The 20,383-nt window shown below is 39.2% G+C and overlaps 1 protein-coding gene across 2 annotated transcripts in view; it reads right to left on the bottom strand.

The window, feature by feature from the left end:
- LOC137255889 (calcitonin gene-related peptide type 1 receptor-like) overlaps window positions 1-17,284 on the bottom strand; it is a 98,703-nt gene extending 81,419 nt beyond the window's left edge. For both annotated transcript variants that reach the window (XM_067793470.1, XM_067793471.1), the window contains exon 1: window positions 17,119-17,284. In XM_067793470.1, the coding sequence (XP_067649571.1) occupies window positions 17,119-17,242 (124 nt within the window). In that variant the 5' untranslated portion in view covers window positions 17,243-17,284. The remainder of the gene's footprint in view (window positions 1-17,118) is intronic.
- Between the last annotated feature and the right edge of the window lie 3,099 nt (window positions 17,285-20,383).

Here is a 20,383-nt window from a genome sequence, read left to right as displayed (position 1 = left end):
CAGAAGATTAGTTCTAACCCGGATCATCACGGATTTTTGTTTGTGTCATTATCATACTTATCAACTGGGATCATATTTTGTCAATGCACGGTTTCTTTACGTGGCTGGTATTATGTAGCTGACGACGTGGTATGGGTGAATGCATTCACCCATACCAGTCGAGGGCATGATGTGTTCCAATCATATTCCAATCTTACGTATATTACCAATCTACTTAGAGGAATTCGAAAGGAATAACCGGAACCTTCTCATGGGAAAGATCCAATATGTGCCCAGTCTACCGTATTCCCATGTGTTAATATGCCGATGTGTATTCTTCGGACCCGATGCAGTTACATCGTCTTAAATGAGGAAGAGAAATAGCATTCGCTATCAGGATTAATGCACTTATGAAGATACATTGATGAACAAGTGTTTTTGGTTTATTGCTCGCTTACCTGTTCGTCTGTTGCACGAATGTATGACGGTGATCACTAAATACATGGGTTAGGACCAGTCGCTGCACTCGCATATATGCACCAAAGATACTTTTATCATATTCAAAATGCATGAATAACTTGTCATCTCCAAGAGCTGTAACATTTGAAACACGATACTTGCTGGCAAGTGAAGCAATTTCATAGTTTGATTTGGTTTTTTGTTTGTTTGTTTGTTCGTTTGTTTGTTTTACGCATCAGAGCAAGCAATATTCCATCAATATGGCAGCAGTATGTAAATATTCGAGTCAGGACCACACAATCCGGTGCTTGATATCGTAAGCATTGATGTATGCAAATGCGACACGGTGACATGTGTCAGCCATACCATGCTACATGCTTTCCTCTGACCAAGTACGATGCCCACCAGCTGACTAGCACCCGTTTTACACCCCAATGCGGACCTGCAGGAAGGTTAACAAGAATTACCTTCGCATTAAGACTTAGTTTGATTAGTGCAGTGATCGAACACCTGACCTTATACTCTGTGTTCATCTGATCACGAAGACAGTAGACATGAACGATTCCTCGAGTTAACTGAGTTCGACACAACGAAGTCCTATTTCACTCGTAACTTTATATACCAGATGTTCTTTCACGTCAGTGGATTCCTTGCGTGGAATCGATTTACATATTGATACTTCAACCATTAGAATCAGACATATTGAAAGCCCATAACACAGGATAGACATTTGCGAGTCATCTTGGGCTAAATGGTATCAATAAAGACACAATATTAAATCGGCAGTCTCATCTTTCCAATGTAAGAGATATCAAGGGAAATAAGACATGGGCTGTCATTCAAGAACCATATAAGAACGTGTGTGAGTCCATGTCACACGACCATGCGCAGCACCTGGTGATACCTACAATGTTCTATGATCTTAGATAGAGGAAGCTTTGGCATAGCTTCGACGCAATTGCATGCAGCACTCAAGCTCGTTCTTAATGAGATGAGATACTTCATTTACATCTATTCTTAAACGGTGGCCGATAGTACATGTCGTCTGCTTGCTTCAAATGAAAGAACAAGTATTTATTAGACATTCTTCTATATGTGGCTTTCCAAGAAAAGGTAGCCGGGCTTGTATTACTTAATTTGATTAACATTTTATGCATTACGGGATTAAAGCTAGTCTGGCTCAGACAAATGGTGTTCTAGAAAGGTGAAACATCCAGATGATGGTTCCCTGCTGAGGATGTTAAAATTTATAGGCGATGATATAGTTGACTCGATGTCTTTGACTCTATAGTTGGCACTCTCTGCAAATCGGAGATAACCGAAAGAGTTTTGAATTATTGTTTAATGAAATGGCTAGAAGACAATCCTTTCGAATTGGTACCATGACATATTTCTTGCAGTTCTGTTGAATATACTGTATCCAACACCATGACAAGGACATCGGCCAAAGACTCATAAAAAAACACTTGAAAATCAACACGGTAACATATTGTGGAAACTACAATAGAAAACCGGATCAGGTACCATGGGTGTTAGTATGTTTGAATGACGTGAGTAAGCGAGTATTGTTCAAACCGCCCTGAGCCATATTTCAGGATGATTTCAGTTTTAATACGGTTTGTCAGCTTGGTTGTAATACTGGCACATATAGACTGGTTAATAGTCGATACATATGTTTGATGTAAATGGTGAATGACTGTTATATGGTATGCATTAAGAACAGTTGTTTTGTAATGTGTTGATAATATGCCCCTACATTTCTTCAGGTTTGGGTAACCGTGTAATAACCAATAGAACTTACCTCCTTAAAAACATCTTATCGCACACTTGCATGTCAATCGTCGATCTTGCTATAGGGGTGACCATGACATTGACACAAATATACATCTGTATTTGCCACAGTGACAGTGAGGGTTTTGGGTTTCTTTTCTCTATATTTGAACATTGCAAATGATTACTGGCTTAAATCCAATTTAAGATGCAAGCAAGAACATTCGGTCACATCAGGAAGGAAAAACAGTTTACACGACTGTTCAAAATACAGTACATACACATTTCACTTCACACAAAATCTAGCAATGAAACAATCTATTCAAAACCATTTTGAACAGCATTGCGAAATTCAACATAGCCGGAATTTTGAATTATCAAAGCTATATGAAGAGGCACGAGAAAACGTTTTGCAAAGATTTCCAAGGTTATCAAGTTGACATATACCGTCCTCAACTCGAGTGCAACATGATAATAACAAACATCGCTGAAGTATATGTACAACTGACGTACTTCTCAGTAAATCAGAAATAAGTTGCCCTACGTCAGCAAATTTAAGAAGAAACAAAGTTGATAAGAACATAATTCACGAATGCGAGAATGAATTTGACATCAGTGTAACGACTAGGTGTTGGCCTTTGAAGATAAAAAATAAATATTTTCGAGTTCACTTACTCATTTTAATTTTTTTTTCAAATCGGATACAAAGTGTTTTTCCCGACACACGGCTCCAGTGCAATAAGGGATTTTCTGTATCAAATATTGACCAGGTCTACCCTACAATTCTACTTTCAGACCAAGGCGGTTTCCTACGGGCAAGGGAACGACACATTAGCTCTGTTAAGGTGTGATAACCCTGTTGGTAGTGCGGTATGTGATGCATATCGATGATGCTATTTGATGACTTTGTTGTGAGGATGAAGATAACGGTTAGAATTTATTTCACTTTTATGTTCAAAAGTAGTAACTTGTTTTTTCAATGGAAAGATCGTGTTTTCGCTGCTACTTTTATCAATATATTGAGCTTCATTCCATTATCACCCTGATGTTATTCTCCATCATTGCCCTCGATAGCTGGGTCTTTAATGTAACAGAGGACACTTAGCGCCATGCTAGATTGGGTTACAATTTTACGTTTCAAATTCAACACATTTAAATCATTGATTTCTTTATGTTACAAATTGTCACTATGCGCTGTGATTGGGGTTTATTATTATATTAATATAAATACTTACATAGCTGGAATCTATATGCAAACAGATTGCAAAATAAAGACAAAATTATAATGAAAATTGATGAACAGATTATCGAAAATCAACGATAATACGACTGTTCTCGAAATCGCTAACATCGGACATTCGAAAAGGTTTCAACAAAAGAAGCTGTTGTAAGCAAGGAGTTTTGACAGTCCCCTATCAGCATCACTCATCGTGATGTCAGTCTCAAGTATTTTTCATGTGAATACTCTGAATTTCCTGACCTTGCAAGACCTTACAAAATTTGCACACCATCGATTGAGGATATCCGCACTATTTTTGGTTGCAGTAAAGACACGCAAACCATCTCACTTTCCTTAAGTGGAGATTACTTTTGCATTGAACATTTTGAAACCATAGCGGTTCTTTCTTGTCATATATTTCACGTGCACTACTGGTTGGGTTCATGTGTGTGATTTTAGTACTTTTCAAAACGATGTCCTTTTTTCGAATTTCATAAAGCATTCTGTCGGTTGAACAAAAGAATACACGATATGTTATGACCAATGATCCAGACATTCAACACTTGGGCTTTCTTTGCTGGCATACGCTCATGTTGGACACCAAATATATATTTAGGGGACCCATTAGTAATGATGATCTATATTAAGCAACGTGCTATTTGTTTGTTTGTTTGTTGTTGTCTTCGCACGCAGCAGTATTCCAGCTCAACGACGGAGGTGTAAAAGTAATGGAACCCGGACCAGACAATCCAGTGATGGACATCATACTCTTCGAGCTAAGCACTTCGGCTACGACAACATTTACTCGCATGCGCTCCAAGTAAATGTTAATTTGTTTATACAATGCCACCCTAAAAGTTTCTTTCAACTATATGGTTTTGATTTGTAAATAAACGAGTCTGAATAATGCAGACCAGTGATTAACATCATGAGCATCGATCTACGCAGTTGGGATACGATGACATGTGTCAACCAAGCCACCTAGCCTTACCATCCCTTACGACAGGCATGTGTTACAGAAGACCAGTTCCAATCGGGATCTTCACCAGTCAATACTGACAAATAAGAGGAAATGAATTTTTAATAAGCCCCGTGAGATCAGAAACACATTGCATTAATACACGAATGAAAGCAAATTACCCTGTTTTCACAGCTGGAAATTAAACTCAATTGCGAGTTTTTCACATGCTCCTTCCTGAGAAATAGATACTTTGTTGACAAAAACATGCCAGGGTTGTTTAACTTCAAAGGAGATCTAACATCGTAAACATGGCGTCCTTTAAACTTGTCGTTTTTCAAATCAATATTGCAGTTTGCACTTTAAGGAGTTATTTTTTAACAATTTGAGTCTGTCCTTGGCATAATTCCCCATTCATGGATTTGTTAAGGGTCTTCTGTTGTTGTTTTTTTCCTGTCAAGGACTCATACTTTTTCCGTAGTTATCAACGACAGCTGTTAAAGCTAATCCATAGGGACCAGCATCAAAAGCTTCTTAGTGATAGTTTGTTAAACAACATTTCTTTATTTTTAGCAGAACAATTCTTCAAAAAGCTGATATGATGCTTTGATTATGATCATTAAGTTTTTTCATTAGGTATTTTATGTTTATCAGTTTTCGAGATAGATTGCAAAACATCGGCCCGCTTTTGAGCCAAGAGGTTTATATCAAGTAACACTGTACCAAGTGTTTGAGATAAAACGGGAAAAAAATGCCAAATCGTGTCATTCTCAGGAATACATCCGCAAGCAAGTTAAGTGTTCGCCTCAGGGGTGTGGATTCACACGATTCAAGTTTGGGCATAGAAGGTACACCATAATTAATGTAACATTTGTACTAATATACTGAGGGAAAAAATAAGGTATCACTTGAAAGGACAAGTATTCCTTTATTCACAAGCTTTTTGTAGCGCATAGCTTGTGGAGAAACCTCAAAAAGCGTAAGGGAACAATTGCCCTTTCGTGTGATCCCTTATTTTTTCTCTCAGGATATTTTCAACTCTACAAGAGTTCAGTTACAAGAGATGACGAGAAACCAAGTCAGCCAACAGTTTGTGGACGTCACTCAGTTGATATTCTCTCCTGCCAATGGTATTTAGGCTCTCCTTCTTGGTATCCGGTGTCGAACACTCGCTCCCCACTAACCCTAAATCAAACCTACTCACTCACTTTGTATGTCTCCGTGTATGACAAATGCACTCTAACGCTAAAGATACCAGTTGAAAAGGGCTAGAAATAAAAACAATAACCATAATAATACTTGGAAGGCAAACGACACCATGACGAGGGTTAACCAAAGATGCCAATACTGCCTCTTGTCCAATTCTAGACGTGGTTTTCCCGTGGTTTATTTTACAACACCCCTTGCAGATACGTTACTTTCCCGCGCCACTTTCTTTACTCTCACTGGAGTCAGAAAAGAAATTTGACTCAGAGCGAACCCACGGCTCATCCAATTTATCATGCAAACGAAGTTGGCAAGTATACCCCTGGGTCATTTCCAGGAACCGCCGTGCCAGCATGAACACTCGCAGAAAATCTCATCCATTACCGTTACACAGTTCTTGCGTGTGAAAGAAAATACTCCATAGTAGCTGTGGTCTTCATAATCATGTATCCCCATTATCCTTTGTCAACGCGTCTGGGTATTTCTGGTGTTCCTGGATAGATATTCTGGGCTCCCTAACTCATATGTATTTACATCCTCGTTGCCGGTCCTTGTCTGAGGGGAGGGGACACAGAGGGAGATGGAGATAGAGCGAGAACGTTAGAGGTAGTAGCACAGAGAGGGCGAGATAGAGGAAGGACAAAAAAGACAGGGAGAAATTAGAGTGTGCGAGAAAGAGGAGAGAGAGAGCACAACTGCGTCCGAATCTGACAAGCCATAGGAAGCCATTGATTGCACGACAGCAACTGAACGGTAGTTAAGTTATTGATATAAATGCACACATACCCACGAACACAGATATATGTAGAGAGAGAGAGAGAGAGTGAGTGAGAGAAGAAAAACGAGAGTAAAAGAAATAGTCAGCAGAAATAGTCAAGACACAGGATTTTAATGAAACAAAGGGAAGTGAACGATAGATAGATATAAAACGGTAATAAAAGAATAAATACACTTGAAGGTGAGCGCAAACTGAGAAATGAGTGGGAATACACACCACGAAATGATAACTGATCATGAACACGTCGCACCAAACAAACAACAGCTGAATGAAGGGAAACTGTCAAATCAATATTTCGTTGAATGGCTTTGTTGTGGGTATATTTGTCAGATTATTTACAGACTCACTCGCGAAAGAAATGCACGAGCATTTTGCCTGTGCACGTTGTATTTGCAAACATTTGCTGCGATTGCACGTTCGTAATCGGTGCCGCATCGATGGCGTTATTGTATGTGCACGTGCTTCTAGCTTGATTTTAAAACTTAAAAAAAGTTTTACTTGTGAAATATGTTTTTGTAAACGTTTTTGCGAAATAACGCCTCATTGTGACTTTTCTTTATGACGTCATCGTGTAACGTTCATATTAGAAAACGTCAGAATGACCGCTGACAAGAAGATGAGGTATGTGGAATTGACATTTATTAAATTGCTCTTGGATCAAACATCTAGGCCTAACTAACGTGTGTGCCACATGGGCGTTTGAGGGGTGATCCACGATGAAAAACGGCTATGCCATAGCTGATTGTGAATCGACATATCAAACTTTGTTTATCCCCTATGGAAAGTAATGGATAGTAAAATATTGCTAAATCGTCCATTCTGAGGAAAATGTTTTCAAAAAGTGAAGTAAAAGGTGTTTTGTGCTGTTATTGTTAACATTGTAATGTAGTGGGGTAGCCTGGCGATTAAAGCGTTTGCTGGTCACATCGAAAACCCAGATCCGATTCACCATATGGGTACAGTGTGTGAAGCCCCTTTCTGGTGTTCCCCCTGGAGGACTGATCAAAGCGGCATAAAACTAAACTCACTCACTATTATTTTACTAAGACCAATGGTTGATAGAATCAGTGATAATTACAGTCGACGTGGGGCATGATGACATCCACGTTGAGCTGGGTCATACATTATTAACATCTGATCCAATTCTCCAGCCCTTATACTTGTTCTCTCTGAAAACCAGAAACGTCTGCATCATAGATTTATCATATTTCTCTAACACATCTGCTCAGTAGTCGAGATCTAGTGTCTGAAGTGATGAGGAAGGTGAAGAGCTGGGAATATACCAGTTAAAGTGTCCTTCACTCTCCTTGACCTTGAGAAACAGTGTTCTACATTTACCATGTCTGGACATTGCCTCTTCATGTTAGTTTTTTCCTGAGGAAAACTGATGTAGCATTCTTGCAAAAGTGACGCCAGATTACACTAGTGGGATCACCTTTTCTTTTCACACGTGTACTCTAGACTAACCTTTAAGGTATGATAGATGGAGAATTGCAATAGCAGTAGGTGGATGAGACTCGACTTAGACCAGTCTCCCAGATACATCTCGGGGCTTGAAATGGGATGATAGTCAGGAGGGATGCCGATCTCAGAAAAAATTGTTGAAACCCACGGGCGCATATAGTGCTGACAAATATGGAATCGTGGCCCAGGCTAACCGGGATTCGAACTCACAGTCATACGTTTCTTACGCAACTATGCGCATATGGTGCCAGTACATCAGCCATGTACATTTTCAAATCGAAACATGAGTCCCATTAATCAATTAAGACAATGACTAATTTTCCAGTCGCTTCGAAGGTTCTCGTGTGAAAGGGAAAGGAGATACTACTGTAACATAAAACTATGGTTACACTGAATTTCCATTCCTCGTTTCATCAGAAAATGGTACTTGAAAATTAATCGTAATTTTTTACTTTGATAAAATCGTATTTCTATATTTTATGTCAAGGTGTAGGCAGCATGGTGTTAACTAAAGCGCCACAGACAGTCGTACAATGATTCACAGATCATCTAGGTCACTGGATACATCACTTACAAGTTCTTTGCTCTGTTTAGGTGCATTATGGTAACGCACGGTTTGATTGATATAATATCAAGTCCGGACCACTCAATTTTTCTAGCGCCGAGCCTAGTTTTGAGATTTCAGCGATTTCCATATTTCAGTGTATGCTGTATAACAGAGCACGCTGCACGATTTGTTTGCAATTATTAGAAGGAGCGAGGTGATTTGATTATCACATAATACTCATTCATATTTATATATACAGTTGAATGAGTTGGTCTGGACTGGGCATTGTACGGAACGGAACGGAACGGAACCCAGTCTGCAGAAAACGAGGCTGTTGCGTGATCAATTCTTTCAATTGATTTGCCTCAAGAACCACTGGCTTCCTATAATTGTCACTACATTCTTACCAAAATGCATTGTTGTTGTTAATGCCCTTGATTCATACTTACATATTGTTGTTACTTAATCCCCGTTCATGTATGTAAGTCCGTCTCAGTCATATCGTGACGAAAACATTTTATGCAATAGAAATGAAAACATTTTGAAGAGTAAAATCTGTAGACGATGGACAGTGGAAATGGAACTGAAAAAAAGCGTGGAAAAATAAAAAAATTTAATTTAAAAGCAGACACTACAATACAAAACACAGATCATAGATCGCCGACAACTGAACGTAGATCACCAGACATTATTTACGCTATCTACCAGAGCCCCTCCCCCCCCCCCCCCCCCCCACACACACACACCCACACACACCCACACCCAGAATCTTACTTCCTTATTACTCACCAACTTCCAAAATGCCTATCAGTCATATACATCTGTAGTGTTGACAAACACTGAATCACAGTCGAGTCGAACGGGATTAAACCTCACAACCATAGATCTCTGACACAGCTCTGCACAACGAGGTACGGTGCCAATACACTTCGAAGGGTACAGGAATATTATTACAATAATTATTCCACTGTCCGACAAGGGTCCATCAGCATGTATGGAGACACGGCGTATAGCCGGCACGCCAAAACAGGCTAACCGGATCGGGTTGTCATGCGCGCTGACTAGGTTAAAGCAGAATATACATGGATGTTCTTTAAGTCAGTCACTGGATTGTATCATTCAGACTCAATTATCCATAGACAGCTTTAATATACAGCTAGACTGAGTGAATTTAGTTTTCGCCACTTTTAACGATGTTCAAGCATTGCGGGAACACCAGACATGGGCTTTTATTTATGAATTAATTTCTATATTTATTTGTTATTATTTTTTGCACTTCGTAACACTAAGCAGGTTTTGTAGTAACATTTATCTCCATCCAGATTTCACAAACATCCACACATTTCGCATTAACCGGATTACAAAAGTCACGTTTTCACAACTCTTCCCCACAAACTCGACACCTGTCGACACACAGCTGGTACACCATCCACACAGGTGTCTATTTGAAGTACACTAACTAGGTAAGCTGATTAATCTCGGGATCCAGAAAGTTCAATTCATATAAACCACTTCACGGTTCATCGCCAGAAATATGTTGCGCTAATACTTTAGTGTACATAAAATGATTCTTTAGCGTCGATGTAATTAAACCAGACAACATGGCGTTGTCGTTCATCAAATATTACAACATATGTTTTAAACCAGGATGATATATCAACAAAAATATAAAAGAACATCTGTTCTACACTCTACGGTATTTCAAAGAACATCAATGATATTAATTTAATGTGAAGTATTGAATGTCAGCTTCTATTTGTGTTTTTCAGTATTTGTCGTTTCTAACAAGTGATAGGAAAGGACATTGCGTATAGAACAAAATATATTCTGTTGTTTCCAGAGCTTTATTTCGTCTTATATGCCTTTGTTTTATATGCCTTTTTGAAACTTTATAAAATATCACTATCATTTATAAAATATTCAATCATTTCATTGAATGAGGTTTCACGGTACTTTTAGCAATATTCCAGCAACATGACGGCGGTTAACATCAGAAATGGGTTTAATATGCTCTGCCAATCTCAGCTCCAACCCGGGTGTTCAAATTAACGAACGAACGCTTTAACCTGTTGGCTACCCCCAAAGCCATTATATTATATTGATATAAGTTTGTTTGTTAAACAACGTTGTTAAACAACGTTAATACCCCACTGAATATGTAGTGGTTTAAATGGCGCATTCTCATGCAGGTTTACACATGGTATTAGACCCGTGAAGATCAACAACAACCAGTGCTTATTGTTAGAAGCAACTAACGGGACTGGGAGTTCAGGCTCACTGACCTGTTGACACATAATCCTAAATATCTTGATCACTGGACTGGCCGATCGAGACCCGATTGTTGACACGGAGAAGTCGTTTCTTGGACCGTCGGCATTTAGATGGAATTTTGCTGAGTGTGACATTAAAAAACAAACCAAACAATAATTAAATAATCGTAATTTCCCCTTTAAAATTTTCATAATCATGTGCACTACATTATGCTTACGTGTTCAGTTTGATACCTGAGGCCAAATCCCTTCAACGTCATGATCAAAGGCAATATATTCAACAACTGTCCAAATCTTACTTTTGAAATTCTGAGACTATAAAGCCTATCGACCAAACAAGTCCTTCGAAACAGCCTTAGTATACATTTACAAAAATACAATATGTACAACGAATGACGATGGAGGATAAGAAAGGTATGACACGTTATGGACAACTTTTTCACTATATAATGATGTGAAGTTTCGGTATAAATTCTCAGCGTAAAACATGAAATGATGACTAAGATGAAAAAACGCATCACGAGAAAAGAAAGACAATCAGTGATGTAACAGGTGTTTGCAAGAAGGTTGTCATGAAGCTGTTAAATCCATACTGCAATCCTCAATTTCTCATCAAAAGAAAAAAATGTATAAACAGTTCCTTCTTTCTTACACAAAATGTAATACAAACTAGAATTATTTTATTGTTGTACGTACACGACAGGGAAATGCTTTATAAATCTCTACCTCGTGTCATTGTTCCCTCGTTATACCATTAAATGTTTATCAAGGATTCCGCAGCAAAAACAGACAGTCAATTAGCTTCGGAAATGTCATAGCATTAATGCTGAAATGAGGTATTCAGAGATTGTATTGATAGTTATAACGATAATGACAAGGTTTCCGGGATTGTGGTTATTATTTTGGAAGCAACAGACAATTACAGAACTGCTTCCTGGCATTGACTGTATTGATGACAAAGGGAAAGCCCAACGTGCTAACAATCATCTCGTTGACGCGTACAAAAATTCGTCTCGTCAAAAGTCGATGTCTTTGGCGACGGCGTTGTGATAGCAGTTACATCATCAGATATACTTGTTTGAATCAAAGGAAATAAAAGTATAATTGCCTAGACCAAAATAGCTTTCATTCATCAAGTTTTTTGTTGAAGGATTAGAAGCTTTGCGTGTGGATTTGGTAAACGCCGCCGAAACGGAACAGCGTCTTGTATCTTGCTTTACTGGAGGTAGGGGAAGCGTGGTGGTGATCATAAGGGCTGGGGAATTAGACATTCGACAGTGCTGAACTGATCTTGGGAATATTGATTAGGCAGTTTGGTCCTGTTCAAAGTATTACTGCGTTCACCCGTTGTCTGTTTGTTGTCGTGTTCTTGACCCGTTTGTGTTTATCCTCATTATCCTAAATTTGTGTTACAAACGCTACTACTTTTAATTCCATAGGCTACTTGCTTCTTCTCTCTCTCTCTCTCTCTCTCACTCACTCTCTCTCCGCGTGGAGGAAATAGGAATTAAGAGAGGAATTGTGCTTTGATCCAGAAGTCTGTTTCTCTGCTTTCTCTCTCTCCATTTATATGTAATCTGTATATTTGAATCTAATTGTAGGTAAGTATTATCTGCATTTCATCCCTTTGTTCTCTACAATATTCCCCTGTCATACAAATATCCACAGATACATATAACGTATGTATACTATATAACATACATACATACACACACACACACACACACACACACACACAAACATATATATATATATATATATATATATATATATATATATATATACTATAACGTACTGATTCAATAGCTTTCAAAATGTTTTACAATGAAATATCGTGTTCAGCAATATTTGCCATTTTCTTGCATATCAGCTTAAATATTAACGGGATGGTAAATATTAGACTTCAGAACAGATTAGTGATGGTGTTAAACTGTAGATATATATGTGTGACAATCATTGAGAGATGACAAATAATGCCACGCGAAAAGGCCAAACATCCGTATCAGACTTATTAATTTTTCTCCAGGGGCTATAGGCTATCAATCTCTGGGATAACAAAGATAGATTATACACAGGCAGATATGTGTAATCTTGGTCTAAGGGACCACAGACGCAGGCTTTGACGCAGACAATAACGTTCACCGTAGTGTCGTGAATCATACGGAATCATTCAAAACGAGTTTGGGTTATACGGTAGGAGGATAATCAAGACCTAGATCAGTGAATGTACGGTGTGATTACTAATTACTCGTCTTGTGGGAGTAAAGTCAAACAGGTGGAGGTTTCATAAACAAGTATTGTAAAATAAACCACAAGAACTGATTTCTAGATTAGAGTGAGTGGGTGAGTGCTCACGTCCCTAACAGCAATTATTATAACAACACAAAGGCTAAGTTGAAGTGGGAAAGCGTTTCAACGTTATGACGAAGGACACTTTACCCTTAGGCTAGCCCTTCGTCTTTTAATAAATTAAATGCTACAACTGCGACACTCACAGGAATAACAGTAAAAGAATGTTCGAAGGTCCAAAGGACATTTAATCAGGGTTCAAAACCCCACTGACACACTGTAAAAGCACACATTTCAGTTGGTCGTCATGCAGGCAGAGCGAGAGTGAGTTTAGTTTTACGCCGCACTCAGCAATATTCAAGCTATATTGTGGTGGTCTGTAAATAATCGAGTCTGGACAAGACAATCCAGTGATCAACAACATGGGGATCGATCTGCGCAATGGGGAAAAGATGACATGAGTCAACCAAGTCAGCGAGCCTGACCAACCGATCCCGTTAGTCGCCTCTTACGACAAGCATACTCGGATTGCTGAAGAATCAACCAAGGCATCCACACCAAGACTGCAAGAGCTGCAAGCAAGGAGTGCTTCGGGCAGGATCATCCAAGGCATCCACACCAAGACTGCAAGAACTGCAAGCAAGGAGTGTTTCGGGCAGGATCATCCACGGCATCTACATAAAGACTGCAAGAACTGCAAGCAAGGAGTACTTCGGGCAGGATCAACCAAGGCATCTACACCAAGACTGTATAAAATATATTTAATCATAAAACCCAATGTGAAACTATCTTTAGAACGAAGCGAGTCCGATTTGACGTAAAATCATCGATCTGATGAAAGATATCGATCTAATCAACGGCAATCAAATGGACAGATTCCCGAAAAAACAGCTGTTTATCTCCATTAGCACGTCCCCGCTGAGGCCTAACATGCTTTATCAAATAATCAGACCGATGCAAAAACTCCCATTTACAAATTATATGTTGACATTAAAACTCCTTCTCACAACAGGCTATGACAAATGACTTCCAAATGACTTGTTGAATGTCGGAATAGCAATGGTGTCGAGGTGTGGAGAATTAATAGAGTCACAGGTGGGATTAAACTAATTGAATGAGATTCATGCCTACAAGCCTAACACAGAATTCCCGATATAGCAAATTGAGAGTGCCGGCATATGTGCGCTTGAATGGGTCTGTCACTTTGACAAGGTGCGGTGTGTCTTTCCATTGTCCTAATACAATAGATATCAGTACATCAATAAGATCCGATGTTTACAGACCCTCTTCAGTTTCACAATAAATATTTATATTGCTCTGATTAAATCAGGGATCAATTCAGTGGAAGGTAGCGTACCTCGGATTGGATTGAATTCATGTCATTTTATTTTCGTTGCCCTGTTAGATTTTCAGCAGACAATTATACAACCAAATGCAAATTACTATCCAATTCCTCAGGTATGCGTGGTATGATCATGCATATCTGTATTTATTTTACATTTTTATAGTAACAGGGACATGGCTTGTTTACATACATACATATAAATGTGTCCTAAAGCAGTACTTATTTATTTATTTATTTATTTCAGTTGGCATACTTTGCATTGTTATCGGTGGATGTGAAGTTTCTTAGTGGTATATTGAAGTTGGTATGATGAAATCGATTTGCAAATTCTTCATTGCAATAGACGCGACATACTAACATTTGTTTCATAACATGTGAGCATCTACATGAAAACGTCTAGTCTATTGCAAAACAGATGTTAATCCATAAATAAATGTGTGAACCTAGACGTGAATGTGAATCAGTCGGGTAGAGCTGTTTAGTTTAGAAATCAAACCATGGTGTTACCCTACATATCTATTTGTCATGGAAACTCGGTAGTAACAATATATTTTAGAAGTTATTGTGATATAAAGCGTGTCACAGTAACAATAAAATCATATTTACGCGAATAATGTTGCAAATTCGTTACGTAACAATTTTTTATCTAGAACTCACAGTATGACATAAAGTGTTACAGTTACAATGCAATCCGATTTATCGTGGATACTATTTATCGCAGATTCTTAACGTGACAATTTACGTTTAACGTCTTGTAAAGCAATAACTGTTTATGACCTGAATCCTACAAGGTTGTCATGGCATATTTCATCTTGTTTCTCCCCCAATTAACCACCTCCACCCCCACCCAAAAAACCCACCGAATTTCCATACCCACCCTCCGGTCGTCATTACATCAAGTCTGCCGCAGCCTTCACAGGCCGTTTCACAGTCGTTCATCAACCCACACAGACATGCACATCCATTCACATACACCCACTCACCGACACAAACACACACATACGCATAGTGTTACACACACACACACGCACACAGACACACACATACACACATACACACATACACACACACATACGCACAGTGTTACACACACATACACACACATACACACACATACACACACATACACACACATACACACACTCACCGACACAAACACACACATACGCATAGTGTTACACACACACACATACACACAAACACACACATACACACATACACACACACACATACACCCACTCGCCGACACAAACACACACATACGCACAGTGTTACACACACACATACACACACATACACACACATACACACACATACACCTACTCACCGACACAAACACACACATACGCATAGTGTTACACACACACATACACAAACAAACATACACACACATACACAAACACACACATACGCATAGTGTTACACACACACACACACACACACATACACACTCATAGCTGAAACTTCTCCCTGCCATTTCTCTGATCCACGGACACGCTTCTAAGAACTGGCGTATGTAAGACATTGTTTTATCTTTATCGGTCCCAACTTCTCACTGTACGTTTTAATCGAAATTGTGTTAACGATCTCCGGTCATGACGATCTAAAACAAAAGTTCACTATAGCCTTAGACTAAATTCTCAAATGAGGATCCGGCTAGACCTTGACTAAATATATTGTCTTCAGTACAGTCAAAACATTCCCGTTACAGTCACCTGTTTTTCAGATCAATATTTCTTTTGGAGAGGGGTTTATAAAGGAAATTATGTCTTGAGATTTGTCGAGGGAGGACAAGGGGAGAACAGACAAGGAAAACTAGAATTGCATTTTTGCACATGCATATGCAGATGCACAAGCACACACCCACACGCGCACACACATGTCACTTTCTAACGCCAAGCTCAGCAAATACACCAGCAAAATGACAGCAATTTGTAACTATCGAGTCTGGACCAGACAATTCAATGATCAATATCATGAGCATCGATCTACGTCGTTCAGATACACATCTGAACTAGGTCTTTTGGTACAAGTATGGGCTGCTGAAGGCCGATTCTAGCATCGGTCTTCACGGACCATTATTATCGAGGGATGACATGTTCAGAATAGACGGCGAAAATAGAATCGCCTTCATGTAGAAAGAAGACACACTCACACGCAAACACACGCACGTCAGTTACTAGGATGGTAGTTATATGGTTCGGGGGAAAGCCGATGAGCTGCATCCAATGTTCTGACCGCAGTGTGAGCTTCGTGCAGGACGGGCGTGCCATACAGTACCTCTTTCATCTACACATCTTTCCACACCATATCAATAGCAAACGTCCCAATACAGAGACTTTACTGGCGGCCTATGTCCTGCTAGCAGAATGTCCGAAATAACAAGGTTTGACATTAAATGTAGACAAGATAACTAGATTATGTATCTTGAGATATTAGCATCGCATAAGTTGCTTCATGTACAAACACAAATGTCACGTACGATGTACGATATGACGAACCACACGTGCATGTATTCAGTACGTGAAGCTAATTCAGAAAGATTTTGTCCAGCTCAACACGAGCGTCATTTTAAAATCATTCACATATTGCAGGTTATATATCCCGTGTAGTATTTATCAGTATAACATATGATAAACTATTGGAAAATTAAAACTATATTAATTAGATGACTGAAATACAATTTGCAACATGGGGACATATTAGTTTTTCTCAGCATGAACTCCCCGAACGTAAAATCAAATTACAAACTTCACTCAACCTTTCGCAAACAACCTGAAAGAAATAACAAAACTATTGATCGCACATCAATACAATGAAATGAAGCTTCTCACCATCATTCGGAGCCGCCTTGGACAGCACTTCTAATTCGCAGTTCGTTTTTGCAATCAAAGTTGGATGTAAAAAGTGCCCTTTGATGATGTTGAGCTTTCCAGCGCCTTCATCTTCCAGAGACATACTTTTCCAATCGACAGGTAGTCACAAACACACACACGCACCTGTTGAAGGTAAGCAGGGGTATTTAGAACGAGCGAACCGCGCTTCGTAGTACAGTCATCTGTTGCACTCACAAACTACCAGCCATCTGTGCTTGTAGCTCGTTCGCATTATATAGGCGTCTCCATTCGCCTTCCGCTGGACAGACAAGGTTTGCTTGGGGCAGTAGGATAGCTTGTAATTCAATCAGAAAGTTGTGCCGATACGCAACCATTAAAGGCGACTCGGAGCATTGAAAGGAACGTCAATCGTCGGAGGTTTGCTCTGTCGTTTCAATTTAGCCAATACGTGCAATCCTTTAGCTCTTCAATAATAATTACACGTTCTATAAAACCTCGCGGCTCCTGGCTTGCTCTTAAGGCTTCCTTCTCCATGATTTGGCATAGGATAGACTACAATTGTTTGCCTTTTAATTCCCGCACTGGATGCTGTGCCATAGCGCTGGAGGTTCTAAGGGCTGGCAGAACGTTCTTGATGACCAAATAGTTTCTCTTCCTTCGCGACTCGAAAGTCGTAAAGACTTTGGTCGTTCACGGCACCAGGACTGATATCTGGTCAATACTTATCGACAGATGGAGCAATGCTAATAAATCATAAAAGGCCACTGTAGCGACCTCTGGCCCTCCGAGGTGACCATGTCAACAGAATCGGTTAATGGTCAATCTACTGACATAGTTCTCTCCTAAGTTACTTTGATATTACCGGTATTGTCGTTGAGATGTTTAATGTAGATTAATAAAATACTTTCTGTCGGTAAGTGCAATAAATTAATTTTGAAAGTTATTTCATGAATTCGGATTCTCTCTCGGGCCCGTCTCAGTGTTTAAGACTCTGATGTGAAATCTCGTTTGCTGTAGTAGGAAAAAGTATTTAGGTAGATAGATAGATAAATAGATAGATTGATAGATAGACAGATAAATAGATAGATATAGATATAGATATAAATAACAATATAGATATAGATATAGATATAGATATATAGATACACATATATATATATAGATACATATATAGAGAGATAGATAGATAGATTGATATATATATATGATCGACGTCGTAATATTGGGCATGTTTTCTAGCGACATACTGAAACATACAGACAGGCCCCATAGGTAGATTTTTCCTGTTTATTTTTGTATCCGTTTTTCGATTGACTATATTCTTACTGAATAGGTATAAATATATGAATCAATATATGAATCGATCCCTGGCCAGGTGGTGTTTGACGAACTCAGGTAACATGTTTGACACGTGTTCTGTCAGTGTTGAGTGGCATTCTATCATCTGCAGTTACAATCCCCTCCCCCGTGACGGGAACGTAATCTCTGTTGTAAAATAACAGTGAAGGTGAAATATTTAATTTGGATGAACAAAATTTAAACAATTGTTTCAGTTGTGCGGATACAAGACTAGTAGTGCATATCTAGTTTTCACCATATATAAACATACTCAAGCTACACAACTAAGGTCGACAGGTATAACAAAGCCACAGTTCAGAGACTCATCATGATATGTCATCGTTATTGATGTTACATCAGATCAATTCACTGTAAAAACGTACGGTTCCTCCAAAACGCCGTGCTATCCATGTAATTTCGTCATCTTTGAATGATGAGGTCACCAGCTAACGTTAACACGTTACGTCATCAACGTGATGTCCTTAATGCTTGAACTTCATGGCGTCAAATTATTATATGAGGACATCCGCTAACGATATCAGCGTCTTTCTTTCTGGTATCCCATTCATTGCATAAGATCAAACCTTACGCCAAGTCGGCGCTTTCACTCCTTGAGGTCATACCGTCCGTCATGTCGTCATGTCTGAGTAAGTTACTCAGTAAAACTGACCACTGAGATTTTCGGTCCGTCATTATTGTTGGCCCAATAGACTATATCCAAGCCACAGCAATAGCGTTTGTCCATGACGACTTCATATCCATGTCATGTCGTCATCGTTACTCCATAATGTCATCTTACCGTCATAATCTTTGCTCCCCACACATAAATGTAATATCCACTTCAAGCCATGATCCTTGCTCCATGAAATCGAAATATCCACTTCACGATGTTGCCATAATCGTTGTTCCTTCATATCGCCATAACCACTTCAAGCCATAATCGTAGCTTCATGAAATCGAAATATCGACTTCATGATGTTGTCATAATCGCTATTCCTTCATATCGCCATAACCACTTCATAAATCGAAATCGAAATATCCACTTCATGGCATTGTCATACCCGTTGTTCCCTGAAATCGTCATGTTCACGTCACGTCATAACCACTGCTTCATGACATCTTGATGTCGACTTCACAACGTCGTCATATTCGGGGTTCCATTAAACTGTCACGTCCACTTCACGTGATCCTCGCTGATCCGCTAAATCGTAGCATCCACTTCATGACATTGGCATACTCGGTGCTCCGTTACATCGTCATATCCTCTTCATGTCATACGCAGTGTTCCGTTAAATCGTCATATCCACGTCACGTCATACTCGGTGTTCCGTTAAATCGTCATATCCACTTCACGCCATTCAATAAAATCATCACATCAAGGATTAACGTCATTGTTGCTTTATGAGGTCATCATATCCATGTCACGTTGTCACTGATCCATGTGGTCATCATATTCACGTCATGTCATCGTTAGTCCCCGAGGTCGTCATCGATAGTTTTGTCAACAATATCTTAATCCTAACATGAAGTTGACACGAACGCGTACCCATTACAACTTATGTCATCCTGTTCGTACCGCAACCATAAGCGAACTCCGTCCCAACGATCCACATGTTGAGAAAAGTATTAAAAGCTTACTTGAGTCTTTCTGGAATAGATATAACCACCACCTGTTTGGTAGAAAAACATAATTCCTTCACATTAAGAAATCTAATAAATCTTTTCTGCACGCACGGGATTTCAAAGAGACACTGACAGTTCGTCGATAAATAGGATTTTGCTTTACTTAATTGTCTCCAATATTATCACCCCGTGGCAATCGTTAAAAGGGGTTGTTTGACCGTGACGAGGAAATATGATAAATCTTGAAAGAACCTCATGTAAGATCACCATTTGTATGTACGCGTATGGACAACGCCATTTG

This window comes from Haliotis asinina, chromosome 11 (assembly GCF_037392515.1).
Source record: "Haliotis asinina isolate JCU_RB_2024 chromosome 11, JCU_Hal_asi_v2, whole genome shotgun sequence".
NCBI lineage: Eukaryota > Metazoa > Mollusca > Gastropoda > Lepetellida > Haliotidae > Haliotis > Haliotis asinina.
Note: the sequence above shows the minus strand (reverse complement) of the source record. Positions and strands in the feature narration are given on the sequence as shown.